This window comes from Eurosta solidaginis, chromosome 4 (assembly GCF_040869045.1).
Source record: "Eurosta solidaginis isolate ZX-2024a chromosome 4, ASM4086904v1, whole genome shotgun sequence".
In the NCBI taxonomy this organism is placed as follows: domain Eukaryota; kingdom Metazoa; phylum Arthropoda; class Insecta; order Diptera; family Tephritidae; genus Eurosta; species Eurosta solidaginis.
This window is the reverse complement of record NC_090322.1, coordinates 230,651,824-230,673,652: the sequence shown is the minus strand read 5'-3', so window position 1 is coordinate 230,673,652 and position 21,829 is coordinate 230,651,824. Positions and strand designations below refer to the sequence as shown.

The 21,829-nt window shown below is 35.0% G+C and overlaps 2 protein-coding genes across 5 annotated transcripts in view; both read left to right on the top strand.

Moving 5' to 3' along the window:
* The window catches only part of LOC137251064 (GTPase-activating Rap/Ran-GAP domain-like protein 3), a 346,592-nt gene that overhangs the window by 205,347 nt on the left and 119,416 nt on the right, over window positions 1–21,829 (top strand). The window lies entirely within an intron of this gene.
* LOC137249155 (uncharacterized) lies at window positions 16,956–18,183 on the top strand. 2 transcript variants are annotated; one of them, XM_067780412.1, is made up of 4 exons: window positions 16,960–17,080; window positions 17,146–17,350; window positions 17,797–17,985; window positions 18,049–18,183. In XM_067780412.1, exons 2-4 carry the CDS (start codon window positions 17,147–17,149, stop codon window positions 18,154–18,156), a joined length of 501 nt encoding a protein of 166 aa, XP_067636513.1. In that variant the 5' UTR covers window positions 16,960–17,080; window position 17,146; the 3' UTR covers window positions 18,157–18,183. The 2 variants fall into 2 exon arrangements, with proteins under 2 accessions (XP_067636512.1, XP_067636513.1); XM_067780411.1 differs by having other exon boundaries at window positions 16,956–17,350.

The following is a 21,829-nucleotide window of genomic DNA, read 5'->3' as shown; positions in this document are numbered from 1 at the left end:
GCAGTTGTTAGCTGGCTTATATAGATTGCACATAGTAACTGAATCAAGTATAAAATTTCATTAGCTATTATGAGGCTACTGATATACATATTTATAGAAATATAATTAATTTTCGGTACGTTTCATTTTGTAGGAACTTTTGCGGCAAGGATTAGACGGAATTTTCCCGGAGAGGTAGAGAATATAGAGTACCAACTTTGCAATTCGATAACATCTTACAAATTAAATATATTAAGCTTAAGGAGGATCTATAGTAAATATATATATCCGAAAAGATATTTTGCCCCCGCGGGTTAAGGGCTCAGAAAATACCCGCTGCAGGTATACCTGTCGTAGGTTGGGTTAGGTTGAGGTGGCTGCGCGAGGGCATACTTAGGCCAGTAGTGATATCACGCAAATACACCGTTACCTTTCCTCTTCGAACCATTTTGAGGACATGGTAGAAGCTACGACGTTTGCTCCACAACCTGGCTCAGATTATCTAGAAATGGAGCACCCAGAATGCGCTGCCGTGCTCCGCTTAGTGTCGGGCAGTTGCAGATGAGGTGAACCACCGCCTTATCCTCTTTACAGCTCCTACAGTATCGACGGTAACGTGATCCTAACCTTTCTGCATGCCCACCTATAAGGCAATGAACAGTTAGTGCCCTCACAAGTGTAGAATTTGTATCCCTTCTTAGGTTGCACACGTAACGGGATTATTTAGAATCCCATTTAGGCCAGGTTTCCTTCGATGTTCGACACCCCGGTGTTTTTAGCCATCTTTCGTCGGCTTGACGGTGAATGCGTTCTTTTAGCATTAGCTTGCATGTGGATAGGGGCATACATAAGCGTTCTTCGCCGGGAAGAATCTGCCTGGTTGTACCCTGCCTAGCCAGTTCATCTGCAATGCAGTTTTCCTCGATTTCCCAATGTCCAGGGACCCATGTGAGGTGTACATACACGATTCTGTTGGGACATCTCTTGAAGAGATCGGCGACGGTTTAGTGCTAGTTCAGAATTTAACGAGTAGGAGCCAAGAGATTTTATGGCAGCTTGGCTGTCGCTGAAAATAAAGATTTCTTTGCCGACAGTGTGTGTCCCTATCCTTGCTGCGGCTTCTTTTATGGCTGAAACTTATGCCTGGAATACACTGCAGTGGTCTGGTAGTCTGAAGGAGAGCTGGAGGTCAAGGTCCCTTGAGTATACCTCACCTCCACTTCTACCGTTTAGCTTGGAGATGTCCGTGTATATATGCTATGAAATGCCTGTCGTAAGAGGTGAATAAAATACCCAAATGATTCAAGAGGTTTTGAGGCGGATATTGTCGCAATTTATACGTTCTCCGAACCAATTGTCAACCTCAAAAAAATAAAAATTCATAACTCGCGCCCTCTCGCTGAGTCCCATGACAGGAGGCGTACTGGCCCTCTCTATGCTCATAATTTCTACTTGGAATATACTAGTCGAGTCGGGTTGACGGACTGACAGCGATTTGTTCAGAGAACCAACAAGTTCCAACGCCGCAGTCCACTTTGGACTAGTCGGCGGGATATTGCTGTTGGACAGCTTGATGCATTCATACAGCATCTCTCCTGAAATCCAAGTAATCCTGGTCAGCGCATTTGAATACCCTGTAGATTCTGGGGTACAAACTTTAATATATTCTTTATGCCGAAGATTCTAATACAGATGGACAATGAATAAGTTAAACAAAAATACACAGCTAGCTACAAAGCATTTTTTAATTAATGTTTACCCCTTTGTTACAACAATATTACGAAAAGCAAAGATATTATTTATATTTACTAACATAAATTGCGTCTCATAAAGTTAGCACACATTTCTCTGCAGAGAACTAACTGGTGGGAAATTTTTGTGATACTCTTAGGAATAAAAATATTGAAAGTACAGCTCTTCATCCGTACTCATTTGAGCCACTAATTTTTTGAATATCTCTCCTGAATTAAATTGATCGTTATAAAAACGCAAAAAAACGTGTAAATCTAAGCCAACGGTAATAAAAATGCAGCGTGGAACAAACTTAACCGAAGGAGACAAAATTTTGGTGTTGAAAGAACAAAATTAAAAACTTGTGAAATTGCAAAAAATTGGTCGGAGTCTCAAAGTTGTGAGCAATTTTTTAATATATACAGCGGAGCACGATAAGAAAAAATTTGGGGATTGCAAAGGAAAGTTTTCAGATTTCCAAAGACGTAAAATAATAACAAACGCCAGCAAATCCTCGCTGAGCTGTTCAAAATTGGCGGTGCTCGTTAGGACAAGCGTAAGCCAATCAATAATATGCAGAGTTCCCTAAGAAGCTCCAAATATTTGCCGCCCAAAATTGAAGATTGCCCCTTTTTTAACAGAGTGACATAAAAATGATCGCATTGAGTTCGCCAAGAAACATATGAAAATGGACTAGTCTCAAGTAGGGAAGTTTAATAGCTTTTTGGAACCCATATTTATGTCACACCTTTTGTTACAGGTTATATTTTCAGATAGGTGAAAATGGAACTTAGATGTCCCGGACGGAAATAGAGGATATTAGAAAAATTTTGAGAAGGAGCCTCACATTTTTTCAAAGAGAAATTTTGTAGGTGCGTCGTTGATGGTTTGGGGAGCATTTACTGGCGAAACCGTACTAGAGCTGCAATTTTTGAGCTTAAAAATGAAGAGTACACATTACGTTAATGTTCCTTAATGCAGTCTTCCTCCTTTTTTACGTGAAAATAGTGAAAAACGTTGAACTTTTCAGCAGAACAATGCACCGATAAATGTCAGTCGCAAGACAAAAAAAAAATTGTTTTTGAAAATAGAATTAATGTTTTGGATTGGCCAGCTCTTTCGCCCGACCATTATCACAGCGAGAATATATCGGGATTATTAGCCCATAGAGTCTATGCCAAAAACCACCAATATAGCTCTCCAAACGAACTGAAGTGTGCCATTGTGGATAAGTTGGAGAAACTGGAGGTTAAATTTATTTTAAATTTCTTTTAAATTTAGTGAATTCTATGTTTTAATAGATACATTCGACAAAAGGGCAACGAAATGTCGGAATATCTGTGGGTGCTGTTCAGTACATATCCAATCTAGGATAACGAATTGTACCAATCATAACCTCCAAACCAAGAAACTTAAAAGATTCATCCTTTGTTAAGACCGGCCTTTAAAAGAGAGGCTTTGTTTTTCGCCTGCACTACTTCTTAAAAAAAATCTACAGTGAAGTACTCCAAAAAGTACTGTAATGGAAGTTTTACATCGTTACTTGAATAAGACTCAGAAAACGTAGCTTGAGGAGGAGCCCGCAAAGTCTTTTTCTATCGAAAGTCATTAACTTGTTTTGGTTGATAGTCCGAAGCAGAAGCTTCTGAGCTAGAGCCATTTGCATCCAAAACTAGCTCGTCATTACATTCTTCGTTGATATTTGTAATACTTATATCATACTGACCTTGAAAGTTTCAATATTGTCAAATGCCACAAATATATCCTCTAATATTTCTTCCGATTCCGAATTCTCAAAATCTGACAGATCTGATTCCTCGAAATTCTCCAAAATCTTTTCTATAACTCTGTCGCTTAATTTTTCTTGCCATATTTGAAAATATTATTCCGCAAACAAGAACACGTCTCTATGCTACCAGTTTCAATCGCAAATAAATTTCCTCTGCAATCTAATGTAAGTTAACACCTTACGAGAAATTTGTTGCCATATGGCAACAAGTTTAGTTTTAAAAATTAGCGTGACTTCTAAAGCTTCGAGATAAAAAATATTTGTATGCCAAATGACAGAGTGGACATTTTTATTCAAAAATTGTTGAAAATGTTTGCCCAAAATACCTCAAAAATTTAAAATGGCAAAACACAAATTTTTGAGTAAAGTGCTATATGCCAGAAGCCTTTCTTTAAAAATGTTATATTACCGCTATTTTATTAGCGATTATAATTTATTTTATTTCTGTTTTACCATCAAATTTCAATTTTTGAAAATATGTACGAAAACAGTTGATAGTTTTTACAGAAGAGTGTTGACGGCCTATCAAATTTACTGCTGCCATATGGCAACAATATCGCGAAAGGGTTAATAAATTAAGGAAATCAATGAAAAAACTCGAATTTTAGAAAATTCCTTAAATGTACTATAGTTATGAAAGGATTTCCTATACCCATTAAGGGAACTCTGTTGCTTTTGTAATACGTTAACATTAATGGTAATTCGAAAAATCAGTTGCTGAGACGAAAAAGGATAAACAGCTGTACTTTCTCACATTTTTATTTTATTTCTATTTCGTATTCCAAAAACTTCCCAGCAGCTAGTCTTGTATGGAAAACTGTGTGCTATAGTTATGAGACGTACTTTACCTACAGTTTGGCAAATACTAAAACAAATATGTAAATGCTTTTGTGTTAAAACTCATAAAAACTCTCTGAACTCATCCTTCGTCTATTTCCAATTAATATTACGCCTGCATAATTTTCGAACATTTAAAATATTTAGCGTTTAATGCTTGATGAATATAGGGCAGTAAGCTGAGAATAGAAATGTTGAAAAGGCAAATATTTATTAACGAATACACAAATAAAACGCAAACTATGACATAACCCATTAAGACACCTACCGACGATATAGAAGTGAAATATGCATGTTTTTACCTAACAAAAATTTTAGAGTTCATATTAGGGGTGGCCAGTGAACTGTACGGCGTATGCAAATGACGTCGTTTCAGTCATCTTTCAGCCTTATCTTTGAGGAGTAGCTCTAAAAAAGAGTACAGCACAAAATATACTGGAATTATATTAGATAGTAAGTGGTCGTAAAAACTTCATGTATAAGAGAGAGAGAGAAAAAGCCCCACCAATTGTCAAGCATAGTTTTTCATGGGCTCCTAATTTGGTGACAGCCACACGAAAAAAATACGCGTTCATAAAAATTAACAGTGATTAGCATAAAGCTAGCCCTGAAGAAAACACGAACAGCAGAATTGTGTGCCATTCAGCGAATCCCACCTGCAGACCTAATGGCCATAAATATAGCGTTAGCACCTGAAATAGGGCTTAATGCTTCGATATTGCTTGTATACAGGCCGCATGATGATAGCAGTATAACGCCATTAAATATAGTGCCAATGTTCAGCTACGAAAGAGACCTTGGGGACACAATAGAGTCGGAGAGCTGGCGCAGGGGTGCGGAAATGACAGAACGTACTATGCACATGTAAACCGTTGTTTTAAAATTAAAGGAAGGGTTCGAGTTTGTTGTTTACTGTGTCGATCCAGAAATTAGCATAGATCATTCAGGCTTCCAGATTACTGCAGTGTTTTTTTAGACGTAAATTGTAGCCGTGAGGATAGCAGAAGGAATTCTGTAGGAAGCGTGTTTAAGCTACAGTCGCGTAAACCTATATATTGTAACGAATGTTAGCAGCACTGAGCGATGCTATCGTCTGTAAGCTGATGCTAAGCAGTGACGTGAATGCACATCAATAATTCAATCATTATGTATCTACATAAACGAAACAATAACTGCGTCTACATATATGTACCATGTACGTATACGAGCAGAGGGGAGTCAATGCACAAACACAAGCATATATCTGAGATATTCCTATAAGTATGCAATGAGAAAAACTATAAAATTGTGCAGTTGTAGTTACAGCTGAGAAGTTTTAGAGCTGCTGGACTAGTAGGTTCTGGACACTGATGACATGATATGAAACTTTTATTCTATCTCAATTCGTTTCCAGGAATGGGTCTTGAAGTTCATTCGATTGTAAACAAAAGTTCGTTCGTTTCCAAGAATGGGTCTTGAACATCAGATGGCTATAGAGTTGCCTAAACTACCAAAAAAAAACTCCAAGAAATCCGTTCGGTTTCATTATTTTCAAAAAATCAGCAAGTAAGGTGATAAAAACTTATTAAAATTTATAAAAAAGGCAAAGTTTTGTAGAAATATTTTGTGGTAGATAAGTGAAAAAATATGAAATAATATATTTTGATTGCGTTGCTTTGCTTTGTTGCGCTGGCACCGCCATAAGATAACAATGAACGGCTAGCCCCTTTTTCACTTTGATGCGACCAAAATGTTTATTTACATACATATGTATATCCACATACAATAAAAAACGCAAAAAATTTATAAGAAATTACGAAATTATATCACTTGGTGAAGTATCTGCGTTGTCGTCCGCAAAAGGCTGTTAATTATACATGTTGCGTTAACATTTACGTATACCTACAATTTATCTCAGCTGTCAAAAGTGGAATGTTGCAACGCTCCACAAAAACCTGGCCTTTATGCATCCATTTACATCAATGCGAAGACTAAGAAGCTGACTTTTTCTCCAATCGAAAGCTGCTATCAAAACTCGTTTCGTGTGCAGCCCTTCGATGAAAGGTGTTGTCACTGATAAATTTGCCAAGGGTGAAAAATAGTTATTTTGTCTTCGGATTTGTAATCCCGACAAAAATTCGAGTTTTTTGATATCCCATTTGACAATCTTGAGTAAGTTTTCAGTGAAAATTATAAATTAAACCTTTACCATGTAAAATATCCCAAAGTTATTCTGAAATGCCCAAATTTGATTTTGAGCATGATGGTATCTATGGCCAATATTATAAAAAATGCACATTTTCACGCGCTCTCAGAGAGCGAGAAGTTTCATATCATGTCATCTGTGGTTCTGGAAGCGCCTAGAAGATGCGAAGGTTGAAATCAAAGAGTATAAAAGGCGGCAGTTGTAGAGGCGCTAGAGTTCAGTTTGATTTGAGTTGTCAATCAGTTTCGATTAAAGGTACGCGCACATTACGCTGCGCGACACGTAACAGCAGCGGCGCCTAACAGAGCGACATATTTTGGCAAATCACATTAAGCGGCAATCGAGCGACACAATGCGGCAAAAGTTTGTGTTTATTTTTGTTTGCAAAATGGACGACACAGTTTGTGTAGATGTAATTATTTCATTTTTGTGCGAAGAAGAGGAAAGGAAAAGAAAAAGGTCATGGCTATGGGTCTCATCCTCAAGATATGAGGAGATTTGCACAGATTGAAAAAAGATGATGCAAAATTCTTTGCATGTATTCTTATGAGGCAATTCACACCTAGCGGCAGCAGCACTGCGCGACCCTTCCCAACGCGGCTTTTTTGCCTAGTTGATCAAATTTGTCGCGCTGTGCCGGGTCGCGCAGTGCTGCTGACGCTAGGTGTGAATTGCCTCATAAGAATACATGCAAAGAATATTTTGTAGTGCAGTGCAGTGCTGCGTAGTGCAGCCTAATCTGGCCTTACCTTAAGACGAGATCTAGCGAGCCATAGCAGTATTAGTTTGAAAGTCAGTTCCATTTAAGCTATCAGTTTGTTTATTAAGCCAGTTAGTTGCAAAGTATAAGTGTTATTGTGAAGTACTTTAATAAAGGCCATTTTCCATTATTCAAAATTGGAGTTATTTATTAAACAGTTTAGTGATACAAACTTAGCAAAAAGGCAAATAAGAGAATTTGCAAGCAAATTCGTTACAATATTTTGATAGCAGGCAGCTATTAAGGTAGTTCCCTGGAATGCAAAGAAGCACTGGATAAAATTTGCTCAAGCCAGACCATACATCTATGCTGGATGCACGGTCATAAAGGGATAGTAGATAATAAAAAGGTGGAAGAGTTGGCAAAGGAGCAGGAAAGGAATGGACAGAAGTGCGGGGATGTAAAATTTCTAAGATGATATGCAAATCCTACGACATAAGACTCATACATTTGCTCATACCTTTAAAAAGAAGAACTAAGGCTCACGATGGGCAAACCAACTGGATACTGCCTTCTGCCATTAAATGTCTTCATGATTGGCCTTGTCAGTAACAGTAGATATAGGAAGAGCAAACTACAAGAACAAACCATTGAGCTCATTCTGTGTTCGTGTCCTGTGCTCGATAGGCTACTAGATGCAGTCGAGTTGTCAAATCTCGAGTACTCGCCAAGATGGCGGAGTTATTTTATAACATAAGTCCTTAAAATTCTTTAAAATTCCTGAAAACGAACGGCATTGAAACGCTTCCCTTAATCTAGACAAGTAGTTTTCTTAAAAATTTTGATGTTTGTTTTTCCTTGTTTATAGGAATATTAAAAATGGAGAAAATTTTATAATAAAAATTTAATTGTGTAACTGTCAAGGTAGGGGTTTTCTAGTCGATGTCCTCAACTAAACAGTCGAATACTACTAGGCTAACTTGCAGAAAGACAAGTTATTCTTTAGTTCAAAGTTTATTTGAAAAAATGTGTTAAAAATGTATGAGTTTAATCCCTCATGTAACGTAAACTTTGAGCTAAAAAGTTAACTTGCTGGGTCCGCATCGTGAGTTGAGTAATCGAATCGACAATAGTATGGAAAATATTTACGTTACTGATCGTACGATAGGCAGTGTTGGTATTGCGTTCACTATCGTATCGTAATTTTTGATATATTGTAATAGATTCGACGAGTTCGTAAAAGAAAAAATTTCAAAAAATTGCACTTTTTTATTTACAATCATAATAAAATAATTTAAAAAAAATTTTTAAGTTAAACGGTTTTATTGAAAACAATACTTACATGAAGTAATAATAATACGAAAAACTAGAAAATAATTAGGTAGGTCCTAGGTACTAGTCATCACACTCCTTATCAATCTATGGCGTTGATCAGACAATTTAATAAAAGCGTTGGACGCATGAAATTTCTAAAAATGTTAGGCGTAACATAACCTGATTAAGGTTCAGTTGGTTTTTTTTCTGACTATCAATAGAAATATGACGCGTCCAACGCTTTTATTTAATTGTCTGGTCAACGCCATAGATTGATAAGGAGTGTGACGACTAGTACCTAGTACCTACCTAATTATTTTCTAGCTTTTCGTATTATTATTACTTCATGTAAATATTGTTTTCAATAAAACCGTTTAACTTAAAATTTTTTTAAATTATTTTATTTTCAAGTTTTTAGTCTTTATTGAATTGCCTATTATTTCTCATTCTATTTAGTTCATTTAGTTACTCATTATTACAAGGACTCTTTCCTGACAATTTGTTACAATCTAAGTCCTCAATACATTTTTCTTCCAAATACTTTACTCGACTCTGCGCCACGTATGCTTGTCCCTCCTCTAACTCCAAAATATTTTGATGTCACTTCTACCGGACTTTATGCAATATTTGTTCCAAATATGAGCCAATTCGGGCGTCATAGGTCGCTTTCTATTCATGTATGTATTATGTTTTCCAAATATGGACCAAATCAAATCGGACCACAAATACGATTTTTGTGAATATCTCGATCCTTGCGCCACATAGCGGCGATTTTTTTTGATAGGTCGCTTTCCATTCGTGTATGTATTATGTGAGCCAAATATGATCCAAATCGGACCACAAATAAGATTTTTGTGAATATCTCGATCCATGCGCCACATAGCGGCGATTTTTTTTCACAGGTCGATTTCTATTCTCGCATGTATTATGTGTTCCAAATATGAGCCAAATCGGGCCACAAATACGATTTTTGTGAATATCTCGATCCATGCGCCACCTAGCGGCGATTTTTTCACAGGTCGATTTCTATTCTTGCATGTATTATGTGTTCCAAATATGAGCCAAATCGGACCACAAATGCGAATTTTGCGAATATCTCGATCCTTGCGCCACCTAACGGCGAGTTTTTTCTTATTATTGCATTGTCATGGGGTTCTGAACTACACTCCAAGTTTCGAGCTTGTAGCTTATCGGGAAGTTACTTAAATTTTAATTACAAGACTCGTTCACAACGGCCGTGCATGCAGCCTGCCTGTCAAGTCAACCTAAATAAAACCGTTTAAAAAATATTCAAAATGTTTTGCTAAATTCTTATTTACTTGCTCGTATTCTAATTGGATACTATTGCAGAAGCTATTTGTGGCCAATATTATTGGGAATCCATATATCCCTCTGAGATAGTGACCTGTTGACTTGCAGTAGCTTGAGAACATAAGAACGATTCTTTACAAAAAAGGTACAAATCCATAACATGTCAATATCTGACTTGAAATAAGGAAAAGATAATTTATTGGAATATTTATAAGGCGATAGGCCGGCCTATCTTAAATTGTTCTAATCGATCCCCTATTGCATTTGGGAAATTTATTTAAAACAATGAACCAAACCATAGGCATATAAACTCATAACCAACAAGATGAGAGGCACTGTATTTGCCCCGAGACGAATGATTTACGTATGAGTAGACAGCGCCCTATGTAAGCCATTTTTAGTTAAATGCAACTTTGGATATCTTCATATGACACAAATTTCCATACCAAGATAAATATTACTTCATATGTTCACTTAGCTTCTAATCTCCCTCCCCTAAGCCTATATAAGCATTTACTCATCCAACCTTTAAATGAAATAGCCGACCACTAATACCTTTTCATCCACCTATTTTGGCACTGTCTTTTGATAATTTTTAATAATATAACACCAAGGTCTAATTATAAAGTCGAAAGAATAATTACTCTAGCATTGAGCGAGTGTACGAATACTTCTTGCTTGAATGCCTGGCCTGCTTGAAAATGTGCGAACAAAATCAAGAGCTGTAGTAAAAATTTCGATATGGAATGAGGATTATGACAGTGAAATGAAATAATTAAAAAAAAATTGTTTAATATTGACGATTTTAGCAACCCGTTTTTACTCAAATATTGATTTTTTGCCGGCTCAAGGTCTAAAAACCCAATTGAAAAACACAGTTTTCGGTTTTTTTAATTCCGATATGTTTCGGCTACTCTGCGATAACCTTCCTCAGGGCCACTGATGACAACAAAAAAACATAGAAACCAAACAATTAATATCACATATTTCACTAATAAAAATTACAAGTTAACAAAATGTTTACAAACAACGGTTTTAACAAACATTCACAATTACACCATTTGACATTAATATACATTGTTTGGTGTTTAAAAAATTCGTATTTGTGGTCGGATTTGGCTCAGACTTGGAACAAACATACATACAGCCCGGTAGAAGTGACATCAATCATGGAGTTCAAGGAGGAACAAGCTTACTTGCGCTGAGGCGAGTAAAGTCTTTGGAGGGTTATTTTTTGAGGACTTAGATTGTAAGAAATTATCAAGAAAGAGTGGCAATTAAATAAAAACTAAAAACTTTGAAAATAAAATAATTAAACAAAAATTGTTTAAGTTAAACGGTTTTATTGAAAAGAATGCCTACATTAAGTAATAATAGTACCAAAAAGCTAGAAAATAATTAGGTATGTTGTAGGTACTAGTCATCACACTCCTCATCAATCAAATAAATAAAAGCGTGGGTCGTGTCAAATTTCTATTGATAGTAAACCGCTCATATCTTTACAAATGAAATTTTCATATATGTATGAATAAGACCAACTGAACATTAATCAATTTATGCTACGCCGCACCTTTTTAGAAATTTCATGGTCCCAATACTTTTATTTATTTGTCTGAACAACGCCCTAGAATGATGAGGAGTTTTATGACTAGTACTTATGACCTATTTAATTATTTTATAACTTTTAGTATTATTATTACTTAATATAGGTATTATTTTCAATAAAACCGTTTAACTTAAAAAATTTTTGTTTAATTATTTTATTTTCAAAGTTTTCATGTTTTATTTAATTGCCCATTATTTCTCATTATCTTTGATACATTTTGTGCCTTATTATTACAAAGACTCCTTCTTGATAATTTGTTACAATCTATCTCCTCAAAAAATAATCCTTCCAAAGACTAGACTCATCTCAGCGCAACGTATGCTTGTTCATCTTTGAACTCCAAAGTATTTTGATGTCACTTCTACCGGGCTGTATGTAATATTTGTTCCAAATCTGAGCCAAATCGGACCACAAATACGAATTTTTTTAATATCTCGATCCTTGCGCCACCCAGCGGCGATTTTTTTTCATATAGCGATTTCCATTCATGTATGTAATTTGAGTTCCAAATATGAACCTAATCGAACCACAAATACGATTTTTTTAAATATTTCGATCCATGTACCTATCGGAGTTTTTTTCTTATTATTGCATTGTCATCGGGTTCTGAACTATATTCCAAGTTTAAAGCTTGTAGTTTATCGTGAAGTTACTTAAATTTCAATTACAAAATTCTGTTCGCTCGCTACACAGAGTGAAGCCAAATAAAACCGTTTAAAAACCATTTTATGGAAACTCTTTTCGCTTACGAATACTGAATAATTTAGATTTTATAGGAGGTATATAAATTGGCTTAGTTGGTCTTTTAAATGTGATTGAAAAAACTATAAGCCTACAAAATATGCATTAAATGATGTACTTACTTCGTATACGTTAATAAAGATCTCATCCATCATAGCAGCTAGCAGTGTTGCCGACATATGTCATGCTACTTATATGTAATTTTTTGCAAAGTGGTTAACCCTCCGATTAGCGGTGAATAAATTCAACACATGGCGGCCACCGTGGTGTGATGGTAGCGTTCTCCGCCTATCACACCGTATGCCCTGGGTTCAACTCCCGTGCAAAGCAACATCAAAATTTTAGAAATAAGGTTTTTCAATTAGAAGAAAATTTGTCTAAGCGGGGTCGCCCCTCGGCAGTGACTGGCAAGCGCTCCCAGTGTATTTCTGCCATGAAAAGCTCTCAGTGAAAACTCATCTGCCTTGCAGATGCCGTTCGGAGTCGGCATAAAATATGTAGGTACCGTCCGGCCAATTTGTAGGGAAAATCAAGAGGAGCACGACGCAAATTGGAAGAGAAGCTCGGCCTTAGATCTCTTCGGAGGTTATCGCGCCTTACATTTATTTTATTTTTAAATTCAACACATCTTAGCGTTATCGTCTGGCAACACGAAATTTTACACTTTATCCACAAATATTTGAATTTTTATTGATAAATTTTGAAATGAGTTCGATCTATGAGGTTTTATAGGCTTAAAAATATGTTCGTTTAGCCAGACAACAACGCTGAAAAGTGACATAATCAAATTTGGTACAAAAAAAAAGATAAAACGAAATTCACAAGCATTTAAATTTTTACTAAAATCTTGATGAAACTCTTCGCACACTGTGACTACCAAGAAATAAGTTTGAATTTTTATTGATAAATCTTGAAATTAATACGAACTATGGGTCTTATAGGCTATGTTCGTCTAGCCAGACGACAACGCTAAAATGTGACATAATCAACTTTGGTACAAAAAAAACCGATAAATTAAAAAGAAAAAAAAAATATCTATTTCTGAATTATTATAAAGACCCCCTCTAAACTTAAAAACTCACTAAATCTTTTCATGATCGGGTAGGTAGCAGTAAAGTTATTCACGAAAATAAAGTCTTCTCGTCTGGCCAGACGCCACAAAATATAGGAGGGTTAAGTATGTACGTACATACAAAGCCTGAAAAAGTGATTATGTAAAAGTGTTAAAGAACATGAAATGTTGCAAATGTTACTTATAATAGAAAGAATTGTATCTTAGATCCTTGTTTTGTTTTGAAATTTGTGTCGCCTGCTTGTTGATTACTGCAAAGTGTATTTGTTTGAAATGAAAATCATGTTAAAGCCAACAAAAATAATACAAATGTCAAAGCAGAATCTTAATAGCAAAAGGTTATGTCAGACTAGGGAAAAGCAGTGCAACAAAGGCAACAAGTAAGGTTAAAATAGAACAAATTACAATTATTAACATAAAAGCTATAGAGAAAAGCAAAGCAAAACAGAAAGGGATGAGAGGCGAAAGCTAAAATTAGAAGTCAAAACCAAAACCGAAACAGAAAGCGGGTGGCGTGTTATCAATTTGTAATCGAAGTGTTAGCGGTGGACTATCGATGTGTTAACCGTGCGTTATGGCATTTCGTATAACAAATTATCAGCCCGCTGTCGGTGTTTTAAAGATGCCGTATATCCGATAGTAATGTTTTTTTTATCTAAGTGTTTTAAACTTGCTTTCGTTAACAAACATTTATTGTGAGTTCTCCATTTTTTGCCGACGAATTGTCAGTTATTCTATCGAGATGCTATCACCGTAATATCAAAAAGGTGTCCGTTGTTAATCGAAAATTTATCGATTATTTAGTGAAAAGTATTCGATGGGCTAACAAAAATGTATCGATTTGATATTAAAAAACTATCGGTCCTAGGTCGAAAAGTTATCGGTTTTTTATCAAAAATGTTTCGGAGTATTAAAAATTAGTTTACGGCGTATATAAAATTTATTATCGACGACTCGTCAGTTTTTTATTACACAGATACCGATAAAACTTCAACATTGCATTTCTAGATCAACTGACACTTTTCTTAGTGAAATGAAACTTTTTTAAGTCAAATGAGACTTTTTTCAAATCAAATGAAACTTGTTTCATTTCCAACGAATCTATTTTCTGACTTATGAGGTTAACAGGGTCTTAACATTGTTTTAAAAAGAAAAAAAAAACTATATAATTATGGAAGAAATACCTCCGAGCAGATTTAGGCTGAGCTCTTTTCAAATTTGCGTCGTGCTCCTACGAGTTAGAAGAATTTTCATTGAAAAGCTTTTCATGGCAGAAATACACTCGAAGTATTTGCCAAATCTCTGCCGAGGGTCAACCCGACTTAGAATAACTTTTGTCTAAACTTTTGATGTTGCCTTGCCTGCGACTTAAACCCAGGACCATCGGTGGTGTAGGTCGAGCATGCTGTCTCCACAGAACGTCAGCCACAGATAACAACGAAGCTCTCCTCAAATAGGCCAAAATTATAATTTTTTTCTGATGTAGCATTTTTTGTTTTGATTTTAATTTAACTTCTCGGAAAACTCTAGTTATCTAAAAACATTATATATCTAGACGTACACCTGTTTGATTACACATCGAACTTCACGGGTACTTGGTACTCACTTTTTTCTAACCATCACTGTGCTCCAGAAGGTATATGACACACTCAACTACATTACGCATGTTTAATATATGTAATTATTTGCCCAAATAAGTAAGTAAGGACTACGAAATAAGGAGATCAACACACATATGTAATTACAACAAGAAAGGACGGGACTGTCTTCGGCTATGCCCGAAGACTTCATACCTTTCATGAATGGGGCTGAACAATAATCTTATCCAGTTCGTAAACTCCGAATAATCGGATGTATAAGATAAGAAATATCTAGTGAACAGATCTACATACCTAAACGATTTTTAAGATAAATATAAAATAAAAAATAGGTAGGTACTTTGTGTGAGGATGCAAATTTTCAGGTTTTTTGTGGTCTGCGTGTAAAAACTATGACTACGAATCACGTATTTCGACAATATATGACGTAAACGTAACTATTTGATGAAACTTGATGAATTTTGAAGCTTCTAGCCGTAAAAAAGGGGCAAAAAAATACAGTTTATATGGGGTATATAATATATATATCACCGATCTCTATGATTTTTTCAGACAACAATACATGTTATATACGTAAGCAATCGGTGAAATTTGAAGCTTATAGCTGTTAAAATGGGGTAGAAATTGCGAAAAGTTTCTTATCTGAACAATCGGTTGTATGAGATATCTACTATATATACAACCGATCTCTATGATTTTTTCAGACAACAATATATGCTATATACGTAAGTATTCGGTAAAATTTGAAGCTTCTAGCTGTTAAAATGGGGCTAAAATTTTCGAAAATATATATATATATACTATATATACCACCATATATATACTATATATACCACCGATCTTTATGATTTTTTCAGACAACAATATATGCTATATACGTAAGCATTCGTTGAAAGTTGAAGCCTCTAGCTCTTAAAATAGGGCAGTAATTACGAAAAGTTCCTTATCTGAACAATCGGTTGTGGGGGATATATACGATATATACGACCGATCTCATCACATTTTTCAGGCAACAATATGTGCAATATACGAAAGTATATGGTGAAGTTTGAAGCTTCAATCTGTTAAATTGGGTAAGATATTACAAAAATCCTCTTTTTCTGAAAAATCCGTTGTATGGAGGATATATGCTAAAGTGGTCCGATCCGGTTGGTTCCGACAAATGTCTAATCGGACACCCAAATACACCCGCTCACCAAATTTTATCAAGATATCTCAAAAATTGAGGGACTAGTTTGCATACAAACAGACAGACGGACAGACGGACATGGCTAAATCAACTCAGCTCTTCAACCTGATTATTTCGGTATACTTAATGGTGGGTCTATCTATTTTCCTTTAAGGACTTACAATTTTCGGTTTTGTGACGAAATTAATATACCATTTCATTTTCATGAAAGGTATAAAAATAAATACAATACACAATAAGCAGTTGTTAAAGTAGTTATTAAAAAACCATATCCCCTAGATTGTTTAGCAAGTTTTGACAAAGTTGAGTATTCAACTTTACATACACATACCCGGTTGTTGATAATATTACCATATTTTAATATCCCGACATTTTCAGGATATGAAATAAAACTGAATTTACGGTTTCATAATTGCAATATGTCAATTAGGCTTTAACTTTGTTTTGAATGTTCTACTACATAAGTAAGTGCAACTAAATTAAGAGTAAACAAAGAAATTAAAAGTCGAATGTTTTGTAAATTGTTTGGCTTTGGCTGGGAGTTACGACGCCTGAAAAATATATACACAGCAGCAACGGCAAAAGAAGGGCAACCCGATAAAAATTTTTTTTAAACGCAATTTGAAGTGTATTGCAGAAATAGCCTGTATTCCAAATTACAAATATATTCTGCCTACCATCCATGTTATACAAGTTCATATGGTATTATAGAGTTTAACAAATTTGAAAACTGTTTAGTATACCGGTACTGTAGGCCGATTCTGTAACTCTTAACAATAAGAAAACTTGTTAGCTTAGTCAAAAGCTTTTGCCGTTTGCACTAACAATTCATTGATTCTGTAACTCGGTCTAAACAATGGCATTGATCAGATTGTTCAAAGTAATGATATGTGGCATCTCCGGCGAAAAAATGCGAAAAACACAAAGAGGAAATGTCAAAATAAGTTTGTGCGCGCAAAATTAGTTTTACAAAAGTGGAATTAATTCGGGAATTTTGATCGCGGTTATTATTATTATATAAATTAAAGGTAAGTACATAGTGCAGTGCACTTTTTGCTAATTGAAAGTGTTTAAACTATTTGTATTTTACTAGGATGTGTGATAAAGCAAAAAGGAGTCGTGCTTCGGGTGAGCAGTTGAGTGCAATGCTCGATTTTTTTATTTCCACCCCGAATCTTGCCAGCGGAAAGTTCCAAAAATTGCATGGAAAGTTGGAGAACAAAAAAAAGTGGACCGAAATGGCGGCGAAGCTGAATGCCATTGGAGGGGCGGTAAAGACGGTTGAGCAGTGGCAAAATGTAAGTTTATTTATTTTCAAACAAGAAAGACGCCTTTTTGTCCCCTCCTTTTCATGTTCGTTTGGACAATAGAGGCAAAACTTCGAAATACTTTTGCGTTTGTTTTATAAAATGTCCGATTTTAGAATGGTAAAAATGTCACTTTTTCTGCCCTGTGAAACCATTATTAATAAAATGTAGTTGTAACATTTCTTTTGTCATAGGAGAGTTCTTTCTTTCCATTAGCTTACAACTGCTAAGACACGTCTAAAAATGTCGGGAGAGAGGTATCAAAAGATGTGTTTTGACCTCGTTACCAAAACCGGAAAGTGGAAATTAAAAATTTAGTTCTGTATATACTTTTGAAATTGTTAAATAAACTAAAGCCAAAGCTCGGGCATAACAAAACAGAGTATGTGGGGTCCGCTTGTAACAAATAAAATATAAAAATATCTTTTTCTATATAGGTCTGGCGAGATTTAAAAAGTCGCACATCTACTCATGTGCGTGATCTGAAGAAGGAACAGAATATGACTGGAAACAGACCCCTTCAACAAACTGCTCTTACCAACTTGGAGAAAAAAGTCATAGATTTAGTAGGGATCACCTACATGGAAGGAGAGTCAGATGTTAACGAGAATATTCCCATGCAAGAAGTAATTCGTTTTGTATCATCTTTTATGTGCTCATCAAATTTCATTTTAATCATGCGTTTATAGGATCTGCAATTGTTCATGGAACACGATGAAGATTTTCAACTGGTCGTAGATGACGATGAGACCCCTGAATTACCGTCATTAAATCTGCCCGAAGACGAATCGGAATGACGGTGCGAAACTCCAAGAACCCCAAACCGTACACCACGTTGGGGAAGTAAGAGGAAGCGGTCTGAAGAATCACCCATCACAACAACATTTTTAAAGATTGCCGAAACACAAGCCGAAACACAAAGGGTATATACGCATATGGTAAAACACTGCATTTCTTTTCAAAAATTGTTTCTTTTATTAGATGCATGTAGAGTCCTCGCAGAACCAGATTGAGGCAATAAATAGAATGGCTGCTGCGACAGAAAAAATGGCAGACGCAATGATAGCATTTAGCGAGGGGTTGAAAATCTGTGCGAATGCTTTCACGCAATTTACATATTCTTTGGGTCCTCCGCAGTAGATACTTAGTTAGTAAACAACTTTTTTTGCATACTAAAAATTTCGGAAATTTGGCCTCAAGATGATTTTTTTAAAACCACCGTATCTTTCTAAACTGTAACAATAACTCAAATATTAATCAACATGTTTTATAAGTCCATTTTTATTTTATGAAAGGCATTGTACGCAAATCGAAACAAAAGCAAGCGAACGGGTAATATTTAAATTTTATTAAATTAGATTTTCTCTGATTCTCACAAAAAATAATAAAGAACTACTATCTCCACAGATTTTGAAACTTAAAAGATTTAGTCCAATTTCCGGCAATACAACGGACCTTTTTGCTTAATGAACAAAATTCACTTTTTATGCATTTTGGCATGCAATAAAATATTTTGCAAGTGGGTTGCCTGAAAATCTCCTAGCAAGGATTTTTTCAATTAATTTTTTAAAAGTGCATTATTGCTTAAAATTTTGTACCCATTTACTTAATGAACAAATTATACACCAATCGAAATTAGAAAACCTATGGAACCCGAAGGGTTTAATAAATAAATTTTATTTCACTGTATAGAGGATATTATTACTGTATAATTTGTTCCTTAAGCAAATGGTTGCAATTCGAAAAAATTTCCTTTAGAGAAAATAATGTAAAGTATCATTGCAAGGATATTTCCAGGCAACCAACCCTCAAAATATTTGCATGCATTCCAAAATGCATATAAAGTGCATTTTGTTCATTGAGCAGATGGGTCAATGTCGTTGTATATCTGGATCTCCTACTATTTGAGTACAGTTTTCATTGTACTGAGTTTCTTCGGGGGGAATGTTTAATATTCAAAAATTCATATCTCGAAAACAACAAGTTTCGGCTAATAGGCATTTAGCCAAGTTGAAACATGAACTGTTCACTCAATATAGAAATAGTTTAAACAAAAAAAAGTAACGTTTTTTGAGAAATTAATTTTTGAAAAAAGTCATAAATTTTTACTAAATACTAAAAAAACTTTTTTTTGCACTATATGCTATTGTTTATAAAGATATATAAAAGTAAATATAATAACGAACATTTCAAAGGAAAAATCATGAGAATCGGTTAATTTTTGACAACGTTATTGACAGTTGAAGAAATAGGTGAATAAAATACCGACTGCATTTTATGGAATTCAATTGCCGATAAATCCAACGAAAAAAACACGTGTTTCATTATTTTGACCAAAGAACAACATATTAAAATTTCATCGAAATCAAAAATCATGTCCTGCGCGGACCGGGTGTCTTGAAATGGAATGAGCCAACACTAATTGTGGCAATAAATGATTTTTTTGCAATTTCGATGAAATTAAAGTTTTTATCTAAATTTTTATTTTATTTTCGAAACGGACATAAGGTTGCAGGTTATATCGTTTTGAGTATTTTTATACTAAGTTGAGCAGAGCTCACAGAGTATATTAAGTTTGATTGGATAATGGTTGGTTGTACATATATAAAGGAATCGAGATAGATATAGACTTCCATATATCAAAATAATCAGGATCGAAAAAAAATTTGATTGAGCCATGTCCGTCCGTCCGTCCGTTAACACGATAACTTGAGTAAATTTTGAGGTATCTTGATGAAATTTGGTACGTAGGTTCCTGAGCACTCATCTCAGATCGCTATTTAAAATGAACGATATCGGACTATAACCACGCCCACTTTTTCGATATCGAAAATTTCGAAAAACAGAAAAAGTGCGATAATTCATTACCAAAGACAGATAAAGCGACGAAACTTGGTAAAGTAAAATTTTAACAAAAAAATTTATATCTTTACAGTATATAAGTAAATTATGTCAACATTCAACTCCAGTAATGATATGGTGCAACAAAATACAAAAATAAAAGAAAATTTCAAAATGGGCGTGGATCCGCCCTTTTTCATTTAGTTTGTCTAGGATACTTTTAACGCCATAAGTCGAACAAAAATTAACCAATCCTTTTGAAATTTAGTAGGGGCATAGATTTTATGATGATAACTGTTTTCTGTGAAAACGGGCGAAATCGGTTGATGCCACGCCCAGTTTTTATACACAGTCGTTCGTCTGTCCTTCCGCATGGCCGTTAACACGATAACTTGAGCAAAAATCGACATATCTTTAATGAACTTAGTTCACGTACTTACTTGAACTCACTTTATCTTGGTATGAAAAATGAACGAAATCCGACAATAACCACGCCCACTTTTTCGATATCGAAAATTACGAAAAATGAAAAAAATGCCATAATTCTATACCAAATACGAAAAAAGGGATGAAACATCGTGAGGTAATTGGATTGGTTTATTGACGCGAAATATAACTTTAGAAAAAACTTAATAAAATGGTTGTGACACCTACCATATTAAGTAGAAGAAAATGAAAAAGTTCTGCAGGGCGAAATAAAAAACCCTTAAAATCTTGGTATTACATATATAAATAAATTAGCGGTATCCAACAGATGATGTTCTGGGTCACCCTGGTCCACATTTTGGTCGATATCTGGAAAACGCCTTCACATATACAACTACCACCACTCCCTTTTAAAACTCTCATTAATACCTTTAATTTGATACCCATATCGTACAAACATATTCTAGAGTCACCCCTGGTCCACCTTTATGGCGGTATCTCCAAACGGCGTCCACCTATGGAACTAAGGATTACTCCCTTTTAAAATACTCATTATCACCTTTCTTTTGATACCCATATTGTACAAACAAATTCTAGGGTTACCCCTGCTCCACCTTTATGGCGATATCTCGAAACGGCGTCCTCCTATGGAACTAAGGATTACTCCCTTTTAAAATACTCATTAACACCTTTCTTTTGATACCCATATTGTACAAACAAATTCTAGAGTCAGCCCTGGTCCACCTTTATGGCGATATCTCGAAAAGGTGTCCAGAACTATGGCCCACTCCCTCTTAAAATACTCTTTAATGCCTTTCATTTGATACACATGTCTTACAAACACATTACAGGGTTTCCCTCGGTTCATTTTCCTACATGGTTATTTTCCCTTATGTTGTCACCATAGCTCTCAACTGAGTATGTAATGTTCGGTTACACCCGAACTTAACCTTCCTTACTTGTTATACTTGAAAACACGTTTTTAAATATTAACATATTTCCATAAAGGCTTTTTCAAGAAAATCGAAATTCGAAAGCCAAATTTTATTTTGCTCAAAAAGTTTTTCGAAAGTGTTCACACGGTTTTTGGTCAGAAACTTAACTAATACAAATCCATTGTTTTTTTTCAAATTTACATGTTTTAGTGTAAGAAACGTTTTTTTTTTTTTTGTTACATATTGATATTACTTTTTTCTAATTCGG